The 19,438-nt window shown below is 49.8% G+C and overlaps 1 protein-coding gene across 2 annotated transcripts in view; it reads right to left on the reverse strand.

Annotated features, from left to right (window-relative positions):
- The window catches only part of LOC138580810 (cytospin-A-like), a 437,746-nt gene that overhangs the window by 81,113 nt on the left and 337,195 nt on the right, over window positions 1–19,438 (reverse strand). For both annotated transcript variants that reach the window (XM_069651662.1, XM_069651663.1), the window contains exons 7-9: window positions 10,243–10,424; window positions 9,385–9,532; window positions 1,803–1,881 (exon numbers count right to left, since the gene is read on the reverse strand). In XM_069651662.1, the coding sequence (XP_069507763.1) occupies window positions 1,803–1,881; window positions 9,385–9,532; window positions 10,243–10,424 (409 nt within the window). The remainder of the gene's footprint in view (window positions 1–1,802; window positions 1,882–9,384; window positions 9,533–10,242; window positions 10,425–19,438) is intronic.

A 19,438-nucleotide genomic window follows, 5' to 3' on the forward strand; every position in this document is an offset into this window, starting at 1 on the left:
GAGAGTGAGACATTGGAGGAACAGAAGAGAAAAAAGTAGGATGGGTGAAATAAGTAGATGGGTGGAGTGTGACGGCAGAGAGTAGTGAGGGGAAGACAGTCATAAGGGATAGGTAGCAGAACTTCAAGGCACGAGAGGAGGGAGATTGAGTCAGAACCAGAAGACAGGCCTTCTCTGTCTAGGCCCCAAAACTCTGGAACCTCCTCCCAATCAACATCTGACTTTCTCCCTCGCTTCTACATTTCATGAAGGAGTTGAAGACCCTCCTCTTTAAGGGATGGCTCCTCTGCAACACCTAGGCCCATACACTGTCCACTCCCCACAATAGCAGAGACTGGGAGATCTGATCCTCACTGTTTCCTGCCCTGTTACATCCTGATGCATGTCCGGCAATTGCCCTCCCCACCCCTTCCCTGTGTGTAAATCCTCACTCCCTTGTATCTCTGCTTCCTAACCTTGTTCTTCTCTCTATGATTGTAAAGCACGCTGTTGCTTCCCGCAGCTAGCTCCGTAAGAGTAAACACCCTCGTGATGATAATAATGGCGAGTCAGGAGAGAGCATCTGGATGGCACACCCCAACAACCCCTTTCGAGCATACGTGGAGTTAGTATAGGCCCAGATTGGAAAGACCCAGAGGGACTTTAGATGGATAGAGCAAATTGACTTTAGGCCCTTATTAAAAGCCAGCTAGGAAATAGACCAGAGGGAACAAAAAACGCTAGCTACCCCGTGGATAAGGACGCCATGGGCTAAGGTGGAAAACGCTCAGCGAAGACAAGAGGGTGAGGGATGGCCCCAGCGCCCGGTCTCATTTTCAATAAAAACCCTTGAACTGTCTCTGGGAGGTGGAGTGTTCTTTGGAGCACCAATGACAATGGCTAGACACAGGGTATCAATTCCATAGAAACTAAACGCGGACAGACTCGGGACGTGTGCAGCCGCGCTGCTCCTGCTGCGCTCAAGATCTGAATGTCCTGGCCCTGATTTCACACACGTCCCCCTAATCCTTCGGACATCTCACCCCTGGGAACCCTCTTCCCACGCACGTGGCTGTCTAATCCACCCTCCCGGAGGAGGGATGCAAGTGCATTTCTACGCACTTCAGATCCTCTGTATAGCTGGAGTCTTTGACAAGGCCATGCAATTAATTGTGCCAATTTGGCTACTTATGCGAGTAATTACTAACAAGATTCTGGCCACACCATTGCGTTAACCCATCACCAACCCACTCTCTGCCACCAAACTGAAACCCGCACACACAGGGCAGGCCGGGATTGTTGGCTGAGACAATGGGGCGCAGAGTGCGTTGTGGTGTTTCTTGGGGGTGCCCATGAAGGAGCACAGTGGGAGGGGGTCCCTCAAAGGGAGGGATTAGTCTTCATGGGTGCAGCAGCACGCGAGATGTGTCTTTTTCAAGGAATGACTTGTAACCGTGGAAGGAGTGATATGTGGGGCGGGGGAGGAGGGGGTCACTCTAAGGCTGGTTCGTATGTGGGAGGTGCATGGACGGGACAGTGGGAGCTGGCCCTCTCAGGGTTAATCTCCATTGCTGGAGCAGGGTGAGAGGTGGTGTCTTCTGTGGCATTTTGCATGGGCATGGCAGTGTGTTGGGTGGATCCTCAGATCACGGCGGCTCCCTTTCACAGAGTGGTTGTGTGATGTGCTATGGGAGTGCTATTTTCAGGGTAGACTTGGTTGCTATGGATGTCTAAAGTTGGAAGTCAGTCTCTCCGAGGTTGGATCTCGTGGGTGGAGCAAAAGGTGCAGTGGTTGGTTCTCACAGCTGGCGTTGACTTCTTACCCGACATGGTGATTACATTCCTTGGTTCCCTCTCTGGAGCCGAGAAGTTTCTGAGGCTGCTGGACTTCATGACATTATCCTGCTCCAAAACAAAAGACACCTGTGAGGCCGATAAGAAATCGAGGAGGCTGAGGGAATCTAATGCGTCACGATGCAATACTTGGGGGCAGGGTCTCGTGTAGCCTCAAACAACAAGTAGGGAAAGAAGACGCAGTGTCTGTGTACTTGAAGGAGCCGTCTCAGAGGGAAGCCATTTTTCGTACGAGCAATGAAACATAAAACAGAATGTTAATTTACATTGCTCGGTGCACCATACAAATCCTGTTACTTGTTTTATGCACCCAATTAAAAACATTGTAAAACAGTACTTAAATGGCAATACTTTAATGTAATGTGTTGCAAATATCAATGTATTCTCTTATGATTTTCCTTCTATGTTGTATAACCGAATTCCAAATGTCTAATTGATGTGGGTCGCCTAAGCATAGCTGATAGCGGCATCTACTGGCGAAGAGCAGTATTGCCACTCATCCTTTCAGTTAAATTAATTCAGGAATAAATGTGGTCACAGAAGTCTGTTGGGAGAGCCTGGCAGAGCCCTGGCTCATGGGCAATATTTGGAGACTGAAGGGGCTAAGCCTTGGCTAGCTCCAGCTCACTTATAGCCCTGCGGTGAGAGAACTGAGGAAATGTGTCAGGAAGAACCATTTAGTCCAGCAAGAAATATAGCTAACGGCCATGGCGCACTATTCGCTAGAGATTTAAAGAGACATGATATTATATTTATAACGCGCTTGTACACAACTGTTTCTAGGCACGACAAGACAAGGAGGGTGAAAACAGAGGGAGGACAAAAGAACAAGTTACTCTCTTACCTGGTAACGTTCTTTCGATGGGATGGTCCAACGACGTATTCCATATCTATGACAGTAATCATCACAGCTGTGCTGCTTCGGAAAATCTTTCGGCGTCTGCATCCTGCGTCGATGACGTCGATACGCCGTCCTCGAGGGCTTCCGTCGAGCCAACGTCACCGGATGTTATAAGCAGGACGCACAACGTCCGTAGCCTCAGTTGTAGTTTTTTCCCCAGAACATGTGGCACCAAACCACTGCCAGTATGACCACAGAAAGACTTGCGGAAACGTAAGCTGCGATCGCATAAGAAATTCTGTAGCAGGGCAGGTAGGGAGGGAGTGATATAGAATACGTCGTCGGACCATCCCATCGAAAGAACGTTACCAGGTAAGAGAGTAACTTGTTCTTCGAGGGGATTGGGTCCTCCGACGTATTCCATATCTATGACAGACTCCCAAAGCAGTACCAACATATGGAGGAGGGAAACAGAATTTAGAATATAGAAATTTAGACTGCCCAATCAAATTGCAGAATAAAGGACCGCCTTGCCAAAGGCCAGAGCCTGCCCATGGATAGAATCTAGGGAGTAGTGTCTTACGAATGTCTGGACCGAAACCCACATGGCTGCTTCACAGATGCTACGAATAGGAACACCTCTCTGCAGGGCAGTAGAGGCAGCCATACCCCTAGTAGAATGGGCCCGTAAGCCTACCGGAGGGTCCTTACCCGCCAAGCGGTAACATTCAGAAATTGCCAAGATAATCCATCTAGACAAAGTCTGCTTAGTAACAGCTTGTCCCAACCGCCTGCCGGCGTAACCAATAAAGAGCTGATCATCCACTCTCACCCGGAACATGCGTGAAATGTAGAAACTCAAAGCTCTCCTAGGATCCAACCTATGGAGCCTCTCCTCTTTCTTACCAGGATGTGGATGATAAAATGCCGGAAGAACAACCTTCTGGCTTAAATTAAATTCTGACACCACCTTCGGAAGGAAAGGACGACGAACTCTAAGGACAACCCTGTCCTTATGAAACACAGTAAAGGGTGGCTTAACTGAAAGTGCCTGCAACTCACTCACTCAGCGAGCGAGTTGACCACAACTAAAAATACAGTTTTAAGGGTTAACAGTCTCAAAGGAAAAGAATGTAAAGGCTCAAACAGAGCTCCCATGAGGAATTTCAGAACAAGGTTCAAATCCCAACCAGGCACCTGGAAAAGTGACGGAGGAAACACATTAGTGAGTCCTTTGAGAAACTGAGAAATTAAAGGAATTAAAATAAGAACACTCCTCAGACGAGCACTTAAATATGGACAGTGCCGCCAGGTAACCTTTAATAGTGCCCACTTGCAGGCCCTTGTGGGCTAACAAAAGCAAAAAAAAAGACAGAACCACAGGAATGTCACATGAAAAAGGATCCACATTCTGAACCCTGCACCAGTCGCAGAACTTTCTCCAACGGCAAAGGGACTTTGTTGCCGGCCGTCTGGCCGAAAGCAACACCTCCATCACGTCTTCAGGGAGGTCCCAATCCTTATACCTCAACCTTTCAGAAGCCAAGCTTGAAGGTTGAGGGATCTGACCTCTGGATGGAGAACCTGACCCCTCCCTCCCGTGAGAGCAGATCGTCTCGGTAGGGAAGACGACTTGGAGGGCAGATGGATGAGTCGAGAAGGTCTGGGTACCACGTCCTCGGGGCCCATGCCGGAGCAATGAGGATCATCCGGGAACCGAACCTCCGTAACCTCCGCAGCACTTGCAGCAGTGGGAAGGACCACTCCACCACAAACGCGTCTCCTAAGGCTCCTTTTGGAGGACAATCCAGCGATCAGAACCTTTCGCACTTCCGGTTGACACTGGAGGCGAAGAGATCCACCTGAAGGGTCCCCCAAAGGGCGAAGATATCCAGGAGAATCTCCCGAGCCAGCTCCCACTCGTGAGAAATTGCGCTCTGCCTGCTCAGAGCGTCTGCCGTCTCGTTTTCGTCTCCAGCCAGATGAACTGCCGAGATCGAAACTTCCTGCTGGATGGCCCCGAACCAGAGCTGCATCGCCTCCCTGCACAGAGAAAGTGACCCTGCCCCCCCTTTCGTTGAGATAGTGCATGGCCACTGTGTTGCCCGTCAGAATCCGGACATTCTTTCCTCACACAGTCGGCAGAAAAGCCTTCAGGGCAAGCCTGACGGCCCTCCGCTCCAACAGATTCATATGGAGTCTGGACTCCGGAGACCAACGACCGCTGACTGTAAACTCGTTGGCATGAGCTCCCCATCCCGTGAGGGATGCGTCTGTCACGATAGTCACCTCTGGCCAGGGTAGCCAAAATTGAGCCCCCTTCACCAGATTGCCTTCGACGGCCCACCACAGAAGGTCCTGGGCGACCGAGGGCGGCACCTGAACGGGTCCGACATCCTGCCGGAGGACTGCGACCACTGCATCTTGAGGGCCCACTGCAGAGACCTCATCCACAACCTGGCCTCCAGCACCAAAAGAATGCAGGATGCCATGAGGCCGAGCAACCTCAAGAACTAACACCGGGAGAGTCTGGGCGTGTTGAAACTTGTGCACCATCTGCTGAATGTGATGAGCCCTCACCCGGGGAGGAAAACACTGCCCCAGGGATGTGTCGAGCACTGCTCCGATGTACTGGAGCCGCTGTGTTGGCGTCAAGTGGGGCTTCTTTAAGTTGAGGGAGAAGCCCAGCTTGTGAAGGGAGTGGCAGATGACGGACAGATGATCCAGGACTTGCTCGGGAGAGCGCGCCCTGTTCAACCAATCGTCCAGGTATGGGCAGACGTGAATCCCCCCTTTCCTGAGATACGCTGCCACCACCACCACCACCATGAGCTTGGTGAAGACCCTTGGGGCGGTGGTCAATCCGAACGGCAGGACCCAAAACTGAAAGTGCGATTCGTCAACCGCAAACCTCAGGTACTTCTTGTGCTTTGGTTGGATCGGCACATGAAAATAAGCGTCCTTGAGGTCGAGACACACCAACCAGTCCTGAAGTTGAAGGGCCTGGAGGACTTGAGAAAGAGTAACCATCTTGAACTTGTCCTTCCTGAGGAGTTTGTTCAAACCGCCCAAGTCCATGATGGGTCTCAATCCCCAGTCTTTCTTCGGAATCAAAAAATATGGGGAATACCATCCCTTGTTCCTTTCCGCTACAGGCACCAGTTCTATGGCGCCTTTCTCCAGCAGGGATTGAATTTCCTGCGCAAGGAGCGGATCTGGAGTCTTCAAAGAGAGATTCCCTGGTGGATGGTAATGAGGCCTCTGCCGGAAAGAAAGACAGTAGCCGTGGGCTATGATCTCCAGAACCCACAAATCTGAAGTAATGGCCGCCACTCTACAAGATGCTGTGCCAGCCTTCCCCCAACCGGCAAACCATGGGACATGGCCTCATGACTGAGCTGAAGCAGCTGCGGCAGTGCCTGAGGGCAAAGAGGCAACTGCCCAAGCGGCCTTGGCACCTAGAGTACCTTGTTTTCCACCTCTGGCACTCCTATGGTGGCCCCTTTGACTAGCAGCTCCTCTCGATTTACTAAAGGATGAGTAATATCGAAAGCAACCTCCCCTCCATTGCTGTCCACTAGGACGAAAAGGCGGAGGTTGGCGAACTGCAGCGCTCAACGACTTCGCTGCAGCTTTGGAGGTCTGCAACCTCTCAAGGCTCTCGTCAGCCTTGCTGCCAAAAAGATGTTCATCATCAAGGGGCATGTTGAGGAGCCCAGCTTACACATCAAGAGCAAACCCAGACTTCTGCAACCACGCAAACCTGCGTATTACGGTGCTCGCTGCCATGGACCGGCTGACAAAATCAACCATGTCCAGACCCGACTGAACGGACGCACACATGGCATCCTTGCCATCCTGCACGATAGCAAGAAAACCATCCCGTTCCTCCCCTTCGAGAATATGATCAGCCGCTAAGGAGATACAATTCCACAGAGTGTGCGTTGAATGAGACAAGGCACATACGGAGTTGGCTGCTTGAAGCGCCATACCCCCTGAAGAAAACTCCTTCGCCCAGCCGTCAAAACGTTTGTCGTCCCTATCAGGAGGGATGGTAGGGTACGACACCTGCTTTGCGGGGGCTGTAGCCGCCTGCACCACAAAACTCTCTGGAGTGGGGTGCGTGGTCAAGTAGCAGGTGTCGCCACTGGCTGGGCGATACTTCTTCGGCAAGGACTTGCTCAGTGCCGGGAGACTCTCCGGAGAAGTCCAAGCCGCAGCCACCCTTCTCTGCAAGGCCATATGGAATGGCAGTACCGGGTCAGTTGGTGGACCTTGGTCGAGGATATCAGTCAGGTCATCCTGCTGAAAATCCCCAGGGGGAGCAGACCACCCCAGGTAATCCGTGACCCTCGACATCAGGCGCCAGTATGAGGACTCGGCATGCGTGCCAGGCTCAGGCATACCAACCTCCACCTTTGGAGAGATGTCCAGCCCACTGGCGACTGACGCAGGTCCTCAAGTTGGCTATGACCAGAGAAGAGCCCATCAGGAACCTCTGCAGGAACCTCACCTTCCTCAGACCCCTCATCCACCTCAGAAATATAATCCAGAGGCTGGAAAGAGGGTACAGAAAAAGGAACAAAGACATGTTTTGCCTTGGCCAGAGCCTTTCTAGGGGGTTCCACCGTGCCACGGGGTAACTCCGACAAAGCCGCCTCGAAAGGCGATGAGGGCGTAGATGGAATCGGCGTCGATGTTGAGCGTGGCGTCGACACAGGTTCCAGGGCGGAGCCCCGAGCGTGTCTCTCGACAGCCTGGGTGCCGATGGCGTTGACGACTTCCTCAGAGGCGGAGCCCCAAGAGAGTCCGTCGACGACCTCGGCGCCGCAGGCGTCGATGTCTTCTTCGAAGACTTCATAGGTTCTCGCGGTCTCGATGGCGTCGAGGACCGGGACCTGGAACGGGCATGTCTAGAGTGACCATCCTTGTCTGACCAGGACCTCGAAGGCACCCTGTGGTTGCGACGACCGCTCGAGCCCGAAGGCATATGAGCAGCATCTCTAGAACGGTCACGGCCGGCGTCTTTCAACGGCGCGGACGGACCAGAGCCCTGCGATTGGAAAATCGCCAACATCTCCTTTCGGAAGGAATCCCATTCCTCAGGAGTGGAATGCTTGTTGGGAAAAGCAACCCGCCAATGGGCGGAGTCCTCGGACGAGGAGGGCGACCTGTGACGGCGCTTCCTGGAGTGCCTCGAAGAGGCAGAGGAATGGCGGGACCGACTCCCAGATCGAGAACCCCCGGACTCACGACGATGATGCGGAGAGTCGCCCCTCGAATCATCCATCGAAGGACCAGTGGAACGCGACTTCCGGGGCTTGGCCACCTTACTGACCGACAGCTTCTTCTTACGCTCCCGCAAGGCCTTCGATGTGAGCGACTGGCAGTCGACACAGTCATCCGTATCGTGGTCCTCCTCGAGGCACCAGAGGCAAGCGTCGTGCGTGTCCGTCAGTGACATCCTGGACCCGCACACCCGACACTTCTTAAAACCGGACCGCGGGGTGGAAGAAGCCGAAGACATCATGCAATATCGCAAGGAAGAAACTGGTTCGAAGAACCGAAAGAACAGGATTCAGTAGAATCGAGGCGCGCCGAGATCTTCGAAGTGAACACGTTCGCGGAAAAAACGGAACTGAGGCTACGGGCGCCGTGCGCCCTACTTATAACATCCGGTGACGTCGGCTCGACGGAGGCCCTCGAGGACGGCGTATCGACGTCATCGACGCAGAACGATTTTCCGAAGCAGCACAGCTATGGCGATTACTGTCATAGATATGGAATACGTCGGAGGACCCAATCCCCTCGAAACAATGATCTTACTAGGCCTTGTGTCATTCAGATCACGTATGTGCAGGGAAGTGGCAGGGCAGAAGTGCCGGGGGGGAGGGGAGTGCAGCCAGCTGGTGGCTCATAAGTGCAGAGAGAAGGGACTGTAGTGTTGCAAATACAGACCGTAAATGCTGGGGGAGCCAGAGGCAGTGCCAGGGCAATTGGACAAGCAGGAGTCTGGGCCCAAGTTCAGAGGGTGACCAGTGCGCGGAGCAGTCGGGACTTCAGCCGGGGAGAGGAAGAGGGCAAACAATCAAAAAGGAAGGTCTTGAGTTTATTCCGGAACCGGGAGGTGGTTCTGCTCAAGTTTGAGAGAGGCAGGTCTGTTCCAGAGGGAGGCCCGAGCCGAAGACGAGAGGCCTGATGGACAACGAGAGGGAAGCTCAAGTTTTCCATAATGGCACTACACACCTTAGTTGAAAGCTAGCCATCTATCCTTTTATGTTGTTTATTGCTTCCCCTTGTTCCTTTGCAGGGCGTAAAGAGGGGAGTGTTTGGGGGTATTAAAGGGAACCTAATACTAGGTTTGCTCTCTCCTAACCCCAAAGCAACCCCAAACTGCCAATAAAATAACAGTAATAGAGAATGCAACCCCCGCCCCCTTCTGTCACATCAGTGGATTATGATTTCAATATTCCTCTGCCAGGAAGTCACAGCAGAACTATAAAGCATTCATAAAGGAAAAATGTACATACACAAATGTATAATGTTAACTAACTTTAGCATGCACCACAAGCGTTGCTGTGGCGGCAGTCTATATTGATGCTTTGTCCTCATGGAACCACAGGAGGACAAGCAACAGCCCCAGGCCCACCTTTCCTCTTCCCGAGTCAACACTTATCGCCAGATAGGGCGAACACCTGAACCGATCTTACCCGGGAGGACAGCGCCACAGTTCCAGAAGAGGGGCTCTCTTTGTTCTGAGATGTCCCATTCACTACCAAGGATTTAACAGTCAGGGTTTTGGGCATTTTCCTGCCATCCAGAGTCCGACTTCTTTCGGTGGTGTCCACTGTGTCCACACTAGTTATGAAAGAAAAGAAGAATCGGGAATAAGGAAATGACAAGATGATTACCAAAGGCAGCCCAGCCTTCTTACAAAACCCCTTTTACAGTCCAGCATTGGCCTCTGAAAAGGCCTACTGTAAAGAGGTCAGCACGGGTGCACTGGCCTATACAGAACCCTGGAGATTTCCCGGTAGGCCTCTGCGCCCGGCACCTCTTTTTCATGGTAACCTATTTTATTTTCAAATGTTCTCATAGGAAAGGGGCTGGGCTTGCTGAAAACGTGTAATATGGGGGTATGCAGTAATAAAACTGTGGCAAAAATGTTGCCTTTACAACAAAATCACAGCAAAAATGCTGTGGTTTGACCCAGTAAAGGTGTACCCCATTAAACCACTTAAGGCGAGCGGGGGTTGCAGGGGTGTCCCCCACTCCCCTTAAATGGTATGATGGGTCTGGGGGTTGCGGGGGTATCCCCTGCATCCTTTACATGTATTGCAGCGGCAAAACCACAGCCTTTTTGCTGTGATTTTTTGTGTAAACTGCCATTTTTGCCACGATTTTAACACATGGAACCAATATGGGGCCACTTTGAACATTATTTCCAGGGCCTCTTTTGGTTCCCGGTCCCCCCAGGAGGTCAGTCTCATTGCCCATTCAACTGTTGTCTGCTCTTTGGGCCACAGGTCGCTTCTAGGCCTCGCCACCATTGCTCCTCAGCCACTTACCCCAGCCGCTGGGCCTGCTGCTGCTGGAGCTCGGACCTCAGCCCCTGCACCTCCTGCTGCACCTGTTCCAGCTGCTCCCTGGCCGCCGCCAGCTGCTCCTCGGCCTCCTGCTTGAAGTCATCAGCCACTGCCACAGCAGTCTGCAGGTCTGACTGAAACTGGCGCCACTCTGCTGCGTCGGCCTGCAGGGCAAGAGGATGGAGGCTGGGTTAATGGGGATAGCATGGGCCATTTAGGGGTTCGATTGCTCAGTGTATACAAGCGTTTGCTTCAAGAGCATGTGCTCAACACGCAGATTCAGTTTTAATTCCAGAGGATTTCTCGTAATCCAAATCCTAAAGTCAGTAAATGAGGTCCACAATTTTCACAATGACACCACACAATTCCAAGGGACAGTTCAGTTAGTGATCCAATTCGCAATATCAATCCTACTGCTATCACTGCCATAGAGACGCAACAAGTTGTTTAGTAATTGGCGATTTTTCGCTTGAAAAGGTTAGAAAAGATAGAAGTGTGTGCTATCTTGATTACTGACTGCTGGCATTTCAAGTTCAAGGGACCAGTGCAAAACCAAGGGCGTTAGAGACATGGATTATGACATAAGTCATTTATAACACACCTATACACAAGTGTTTCTAGGCAAGACAAGACCAGGGAGGGAAGACAGAGGCAGGACATACACAAACTATCTTACTAGGCCTTGTGTCATTACGATTGTGCAAGTGCGAAACGCAAGTGCAAGGGGACAGGGTGAAGGGGGATGTGCCAGGGAGGGGCAAAAGGTAAGTGCAATCAGGGCAGCAGTGCTCTGAGTGCAGTCAGAGCAGCACAGCTCTGGGTAAGTGCAAGGAGCCAGGGGACTGTAGATGTTACAGTTGCAGCCCCTAAATGCACGGTGAGCCCGGAGGCCGCTGCAGGGTAGACTGATCATGGAGGAGCCTGGAACCCAGTGAGACTTTAAGGGTAGCCAGGCCACCAGTCTGCACAGCTGACAGGTAGGTCTGCAGGAGAGAGAGAGAAAGCAGAGGCGAAAAGGAAGGTCTTGAGCTGCTTCCGGAACTTCAGGTGGTCCGACTCAAGTTTGAGAGGGGCAGGGAGGCCATTCCAGAGGGAGGCACCTGCAGAGAGATCTATCCCCCACTCTCTGCCTGGAGAAGTGTCTGATCCTCAGAGAGTTTGAGGAGGCTGAGCGAAGGGCTTGAGAAGGAAGGGGTTTTGGAAGAAAGAGCTGGATGGATGTAGTGCAGGCCCTGGCCCCAGAAAGCCTTGTGGACGATGCAGAGGGTCTTGAACTTGATCCTTGCAGCCACTGGGAGCCAGTGGAGATTTCAGGGCTGCAGAGATACGGACCCTGGGTTTGAGGTAAAGGACAAGTCTTGCAGTCCTGTTCTGGATTAGCTGCATAGGGCGGAGAGAGTAGAGGAAGGCAGATTGAGAAAGAGGCTTTTGCAGTAGTCCAGCCTAGAGAGAACCACGGCTCTGGAGACAGTGAGCTTCTGGGGGTAGTGGGCCTTCTCGGCAAGGTCTGATGTGAGGAGAGAAGGAGAGAGTGGAGTCGAAGATGACACCAAGGTTTTTGGCCTCACAGGAAGTCGAAGGAAGAGGGCTCAAGGAGGGCAGCCAGTCTGAGGGAGGGAAAGCGGGAGCAGGTGTCCCAATGGGAAGGATCTCAGTAGATTGTTGGAGGTACACTAATCCTGAACCACGGATAGACAGTCGGGAATGAGTGAGAGGAGAGGGGGCTGAGGAGAGCCTGAAAGAGAGGTGCATGTCATCCACATAACACTAAGTTATAGGAGAAGGTAGAAATGAGGTGGGCCAAAGGAGCCAAGTAGACATTGAAGAGCCAGGGTGAGAGGTTAGAGCCATGGGGAACACCACATGTGGAGAGAGAGGTGGTGGAGAGAAGGACCCAAGTTGGGCCTAGGGGGGTCAGTCCAGGAAGGAAGGACGACAACCACTCCAGGGCCTGATCTGCGATGCCCTGGTTCTCACAGAGTCGATTGATCAGGATGGCGTGATTGACTGTGTCAAAAGCAGAGTAAAGGTCAATTAGGATGAGGACAGATGGAAGGCTTGAATCGAGATTAGTGAGCAGATCTTCACAGGTGTTCCATGTAAATATAGGCAACCTTACAAATCATGCAATCTTCCCATACTATGGAGTAACATACCAACACATCTTATTGGCCCCGTCTTCTGCACTTCAGAAAGGAACGGTAGGCCCAGCACTCCTCAAGGACCACTCCATACATGCCAACGCGATACATTCCAATCTGTAGGTGCTTATCCAGTCCTGTATTTTCTTGAAAAAAAAAAAAAGGCCAGGACTGGATAGGCACCTACAGACTGGAATGGAACACGTTGGCAAGTATGCAACTCGCCATTCATTTTCTCGCCTGATAGCACTCACCCTTCTCCATCCTCCCAGTTCTTCTCCCTCTGTATTCTTTGACTTTTTGTTATGGGCCTTTGTTGTGTAACTAAGCAATTGCTATATAAATCCCTGCATGCACATCAGCATCAAGGAAAAGGGTAATCAGCAGTTGGCAATGAGAAAATAAATAAAATATGTTTAGAAGCTATCACAGGGATATTTGTAACAAAGGATACATCTTTTATTAATACGTATTGTGATTAAGTCCTCGGCCTTGTTCTGGGGACCAGAAAGGTAGAGACACAGGGGGCCTGATGCCAATACGAGCAGGTGGATTTTGGGTCAGAGGCATGGCAAGGGAAGTATGCCCTGGTCACCCCTTCGTGGTCCCAGTCACATGGAAGGGGACAATCACAGCGCATAACACAGGCCGCTCTTGTGGGCCTCAACTCCTCCCACGCCACTAGGTCCATCAGGTCAGGAAATACCATGGAAGCATAGGCTCAGTCCAAACCCTGGTGAGACCCTGCAAGACCATATTTGTACACGCCCGTCAGAGAGAGCCTGAAGCTCTCCTTGAGCTGAGCAGATGCAAAAATCCACCACAGAAATATAAAGCTTCCCCTTGAAGGGAAACAATTGGTCTGTGCTCACTGGTGGCAGCAAGTGTTTTGAAACTATTGCAGATTCACACAGTGCTTCAAATTACTAATTGCAGTGAACTCTGAGAAAACAATGTTGCCAGTTTGAGGCTTCCCAAATACTAAGAGTTCAGTGCGCGAGACAGAGTTTCAGAAGCATTTTTCCCAGATACAATGTTTCGATTTGCCTCCTCGTTCAATAAAACAAAAGTATTTGTACAGCTTACCCATTGCATTTCCAGCCAATAACACATGCTGGAAACATCGAAGAGGTCCGCAGAGAGCAGGCAGAACCTTGGAGGGTCAGGGCTGGCAGATTAAAACCAAAATGGTGGACAGGCCAATTATAGACTTGGTCTATCCCCCTGAGCCCAAAGCAGCCTCAAGAGCACTCAGGGATGACAACCAATGCCAGCCTTTACCCAATTACAGGCCCCAAGTGCAGACCCTCAGTAGAAGAGCCATCCAGTGGGAGGAGATAACACAGTATAAAAGCACCGAGACCCAGTTGTTCAGTGTTGGTTGGAGGAGGCTTGCGCTTGCAGTTGGCCAAAGAGAGATAGAAGGAGCGGGGACTGGAGAGGTGGAGTGGTGAGGAGACCGCATTAGAGAGCAGGAAGAGGTGGTAAGAGCTAAATGATAGAGGGAGAGTGGAACCAACAGAGTGTGAAAGGGGACAGATGAAGGTTGAGAGAGTTAAAGGGGAGGAGGAGGTGGTGAGAGTTAAGGGAGAGAATGATGAGGTAATATCCTTACAAGGATGTGCATAACACCACAGAGGACACAGGAGCGGATCCCAAGAGGAGATGGCGGTAACCAAGAGGCAGGAAGTGGTTCTAAGACACCAAGCGAAGGAGAAGGTGATCACATTAGAAGGTGGAAGTGACAGCGAATGTAACTTCAGGTGAAGAAAGTGGTATGAGGATGAAAAAATAACACCACAAGGGGGTGCGAGTGGAAGTGGTACAGAGGAGATTGGAAGGGTGTCATCAAGGGAAGGTAATACCCAAGCAAAGGTAAGGAGTACCCCAGATGAGGAGGTGGTTAAGCGCCAACGATAGCATATAGATGGACCAGAGCAGACCGGGTGGTAACATGCTGAGAAGCAAAAGCAGAAACGAGAAAATAAGGTGGAAATGAAAGGACTGAGGGGAAGAGAGAGAACCAACATGTAGACAGTGTGAGCAATCAGGTTCCAGCTGGCCCAATTGGCCTTATGCAGGACCAGGCATTTGGAGGCAGAACGAGACGGGGACTGAAGAGGTGTGTGGGAAGAATTACTGCGTTTTTACTGAACACTGAAGCTTCGTTTGTCCAGGAGAGGTCGGAGGAAGAAAAACCTGTGATGTGTCGCGATGGTGCGTTAGTGAACACAAACCCTACGGGGTACCTGCCTCTGTTCCCCTTAACTATGACAACTCGAGAGTCCAGATCACTAATTTGCATGATCCATCATCCTGAGATCATCTACCTGTAAACAGCGATTCTTACAACATACTGGCTGATTCATTGAGAACGTGCACTCTCGCAATGTCCCCCAAATTTGCGAGACAGGAAAACACCACTCCCTCCAGATTATTTCAACCCTCAAGGTTCTCATATGAACCCCCTTCGTTACAGTTGCATTCTTGCAACTTTTATAGCCAAAAACTAGTTCTCAAAATACATCGCCAAATGTTTCTCCATTCACAAAGTCTAACCAGGCACCCAGCAAACCGAATATATCTAAGAAAAAGACCAATCCTGGGTCTGGTCCAAATGATGACTCTATTCTTACTGTTGAAGCCTACACAGGAGCTCTTAACTTTTCAAAAAAAAATTTCAAGGGAAAAAACAAAATATCAACAAAAAAGTGAATAATATTCCTTCTTACAATAACAAAGCATCAAAGGAATGTCTCCGTAAACTTAGACAAACTGGGTTTGAGACTAATCATAATAAGCCTTTGCAGGATATTAACCCTAATCTTTAAAATAAGAAACCAAAACCTGGTCATGTTGTGGGAGACAAGGTAAAAGGACACAATCTCTTGAAGCCACTCCTAGCAAGAGGTCATCTAAAGCCACCATCAAAGATAATTTAAAACCTATTCCCCAACCTGTTTCCAACAAGGAGGAGGAATGAAGCATGAGCCCTTTAACCCACTCCATCTACTCATTGTATGAAATTACTGATGATGACACTAGGGAAGTTTCACTGGAGGCTGGAACCATAAGACTGATTCTGCTGACCTCCAATGCCTTGTGCAGTCCATTCCCAAAAGATCTGAGCTTGCCAATAAGACAACTCGATCACCCTGTTGTGGGAATGAAGACAAAAGCTGCTTGCAGTTCCTGTTCGATTCCAACTTTCCTGTCTCTTAAGGACAAAAGAAATCGGATTCTAAATAACTTTATGGCAGAAAATCCAATTTGAGTTCAAAATGTGAGGTGGAAGCTAGAAAGCACAGCCTAAAACAGTGCTGTAAGCATATATCTTGAATGTCTGTTTCAATTATACCATCAAGTTAAGCAGATCATACCATATTCATTTCAAGTCATACCTAGGCTACGTATGATTGAATCCTCTGACATTAAACAGGTGGAATTTATTTCAGACCATAGAGTCGATCTTGTTATAATCTATCTGTTCTCTGCTTTAATGACAAGCTACTACTGGAAAAGGCCTAGTTGTTCTTTTCACTGGGCTACGATATCTATAGTCCAATGGAAAAGAATATTGGAATCTATATCCAATGATCATCTTAACTTGAGAACCAATCAGAGCTCTCTGGACAAGAATCTTTGTATCTCCTTAAACAACAAATCCAATAAACTGAAAAGAACAGTCACAAACTCGCACACTAACACCAAAGTGAATCATCCTAATGACAATTGCCAATCAATTTCATCAGCCCTTCATTGTTCTGGTTCAGACTGCAGAGTAATAGCGTGAGTCGACTTCTTCTTGCTCTTTGATCTCTTGGAACTAGAGGACATGTTCATTTATTCAAATTATATGCTAACTGTTACACCCATTCTAATTTTGACATCTTGCTGTTACAGGAAACATGGTTGCTATTTGATCCTATCCTGGACGGCTGCTCTGCATTCTGTAAATGGGCGGCTAAAGGCCCAAAGGGTCGCCCCCCTATGGGTAGGGGTCTTTTGATGGCAGTACGGTTGTGGGAAAACATGAAATGTGATCCATGGGAACATCTGATAATGATATTGTGATGTTTAAGATTAATTGGGGGGGGGGGGGGATTTGAACATAACTCCTCTAGCGATTGTTACTTAATCTCTATTTGAATCCGTAATGAACCCCATGAAATCATCACTGTTTTCCCTGTCAGTAACTTCCTCCCATGTGGCCAGGGACGGCAGCCGCTACCTGATCCTGACCCTGGGGCTGGCTATATGAGAGGATCAGATGGGGGGAGGGGAGGACAACCTCTGGTGAGATGTCATGGCTTCATCGGGTGAGACATGGTATCCCCATTTTCTCTTGCAAATAACCCTCCCATATCCAATTCCCTCATGGCCTATTGTTACACATCCACCCCTTCTCCCATGAGGAATAGGGAAATCCCTCTCTCCAGTTTCACCTATCAGTCATTCAGAACTCATTAACCATTTTAAACCACTAAGGATGTTTGTTCAAGTTTTAGAAAACAGTTCTCAAAACTGGGCTTCCTTTCCCAGAATGACTAAAATACTGGGACGAAGAAGAGGGATCGATCAGTGCAGAGCACAGGAAGCAAAAACCTCAACGAGTGCATACACAGCGGTGCCCGGGAAGTTTAAAAAGCAGATGAAGCAAAGAATGTAACTTGACTGCCACTGGCGGGAGAGAGCAAAGTCTCTCAGTGAGGTTTAGCAAACCGACTGGCAAATGTTGGCATGGTAGAGCCAGGAGGCTCGCCATCAAGGAAAGCAACAGCTGCTGCCAAGAAAAGACCCACGAAAACACCAGGAGAGGGGACTCCTGGGCATTCATAGGTCTTGAACTCAGGTATCCTCATCTAATTATCGAGGGTGACTTCAACCTGCATTTCAATTGCCCTGCCACGGTGGCAGAAAAGCAATTTTTTTGAAGCTATGAAAGATGTGGGTATGACCCAATTGGTGGCTTCTATGACTCATTCTGCTGGCAATATGTTGCAGGGATCCTTTAGTCACTACTTTTTCTCTGTTTCCTATACTATGGTCCGACCACTTAATGGTGCCGTTTCTAATCCAGACGCATGCCATTCGGCCGGGGGCATAAACCAAATACCAACACTGTCGTAACTGGTTAAAAACTTCAAAAATGTATATAATTCCTAACATTCAGGCACAATGCCAAGTGGGTGGTGCAGTAAATGTGTCTACACTCTCGAGAATTGTTACTACTGTGGCAGACACGCTTGCTCCACTTTATGTAAACTGAGAGCTTGCCCTTCTCAGCCCTGGTTCACAGATGAATTTAAGGCCCTTCGGAAAGAAAAACGCCTCGCTGAGTCAAAAGGGCGGAAAACTTACTCTATCAATGCTAGATCACTTTTTGTTACGCCTTGTGTTATTTACCATCTAGCCATTCAGACGGCTAAAAAGGCTTACTACACTAATAAAGTTGAAAATGCGCTGCATCAACTGTGTGAGTTATTCTCAGTAGTCCGGTCACTCTCTTCTCCCCCGGACACTGCTGCACAAGACCATCAGTCACAGGACCTTTGCGATGACCTAGTAGCATTTTTTATTAATAAAGTAAAATTGATACAGGACCAAATTCACTTAGCTGCCTTCCCTGCACCTGAGCAGTATCCTTCTTGGCTTTTGGACCTTAGCTGGTCAGTATTTCCAACCATCTCAGTCCAGGAAGTGTAACTAGCGATCAATAAATTAAAGTCTGCTTCACCTTCGGATGCCATTCCATTGAAGATATTGAAAGAGATCTCTCCCCACATCTCCGCATGGCTGACGGAAGCAGTCACTGACTCTTGTCAATCTGGAACTATCTCGCCAGAATTGAAAGAAGCCACCGTCATCCCACTCCTGAAGAAGCCTTCCCTGGACCCTTCTATACCAGCAAATGCCCCCCCCCCCATTTCTTTGCTTCCTTTCTTTATGAAAGTGATGGAATCTTTAATCTCCCCTTTGCTTACTTCATTTTTAGAGCGCTCCTCCTTCCTGAAATTCATTTCAATCTGGGTTTCGGCCAGGTCGAGGGACGGAAAGCATCCTAGTCTCAGTGTATGATGACATCTGGCTGCTGGCCGACGGAGGAGGAACAGGAGCCCTTATTTTATTCGATACTGTGGACCACCAGGTATTGTTGGATTGGTTTGTAACAGCTGGCCTATTGGGCCAGATGCTAGCATGGTTTGCCTCTTTTTTGGCAGACCGTAGCCAGACACTGACGCTTGCCTCTTTTCTTTCTGCCGCCATGGCTGTGCTGAGTGGGTTCCCCCCCAGGGCTCGGCCTTGCCCCCCGCTTTGTTCAACATCTATATTCAGCCTCTTATTTTGCTCATCCGCTCATTCAGCTTCAGGTGTTACTCCTAAGCTGATGATACGCAAATTATCAACTGGCTGGATTTTACCTAAACGGACCTCACGTCTCAGCTTATGAGCTGCCCGTTGGCCGTGAATGGGTGGATGGGCAGTAATTGGCTGAAATTGAACAGGGATAAGACCGAAGTCCTGGTGGTGTACCCCCCCGCACGGCCCTCGGGGGGTCGCCTTTGCTGCTGTGCCGACTTAGTCCTCAGCCTTCTGGCCTATAGAACTTGGAGCATGTCTCTCCCCAGCGGTGGAGGTCAAGAATTTGGGAGTTATCTTCTTGGCCTCAATGTCTATGGAAAGCCAAGTGGGAGCCATTTGTAAGGCAGGCTTCCGTCAACTTTGTGTGCTTCGGAAAGGTCCTCCCTTTCCTTCCCCGCCAACTGAGACCGCTAGTTATGGCCTCCTTAGTTTTAATCCAGTTGGATTATTGTAATTCTCTGTTTTTAGCTCAGCCCCATTATCTTTTTCATCACCTGCAGCTCCTTCAAAACTACGCTGCACGCATATGTACTGGTACCCCTTATGGTGCCCATGTGTTCCTGATTCTCCGGTCTTTGCACTGGCTCCCGGTTCTCCATCGGGTTCACTTTAAATCACTGGTGATTGTACACTAAGCTTTCTATGGCTCAGGTGCTGAATACCTTCAAGAAAAG

This window comes from Ambystoma mexicanum, chromosome 3p (genome assembly GCF_040938575.1).
Source record: "Ambystoma mexicanum isolate Mex_15411 chromosome 3p, UKY_AmexF1_1, whole genome shotgun sequence".
NCBI lineage: Eukaryota > Metazoa > Chordata > Amphibia > Caudata > Ambystomatidae > Ambystoma > Ambystoma mexicanum.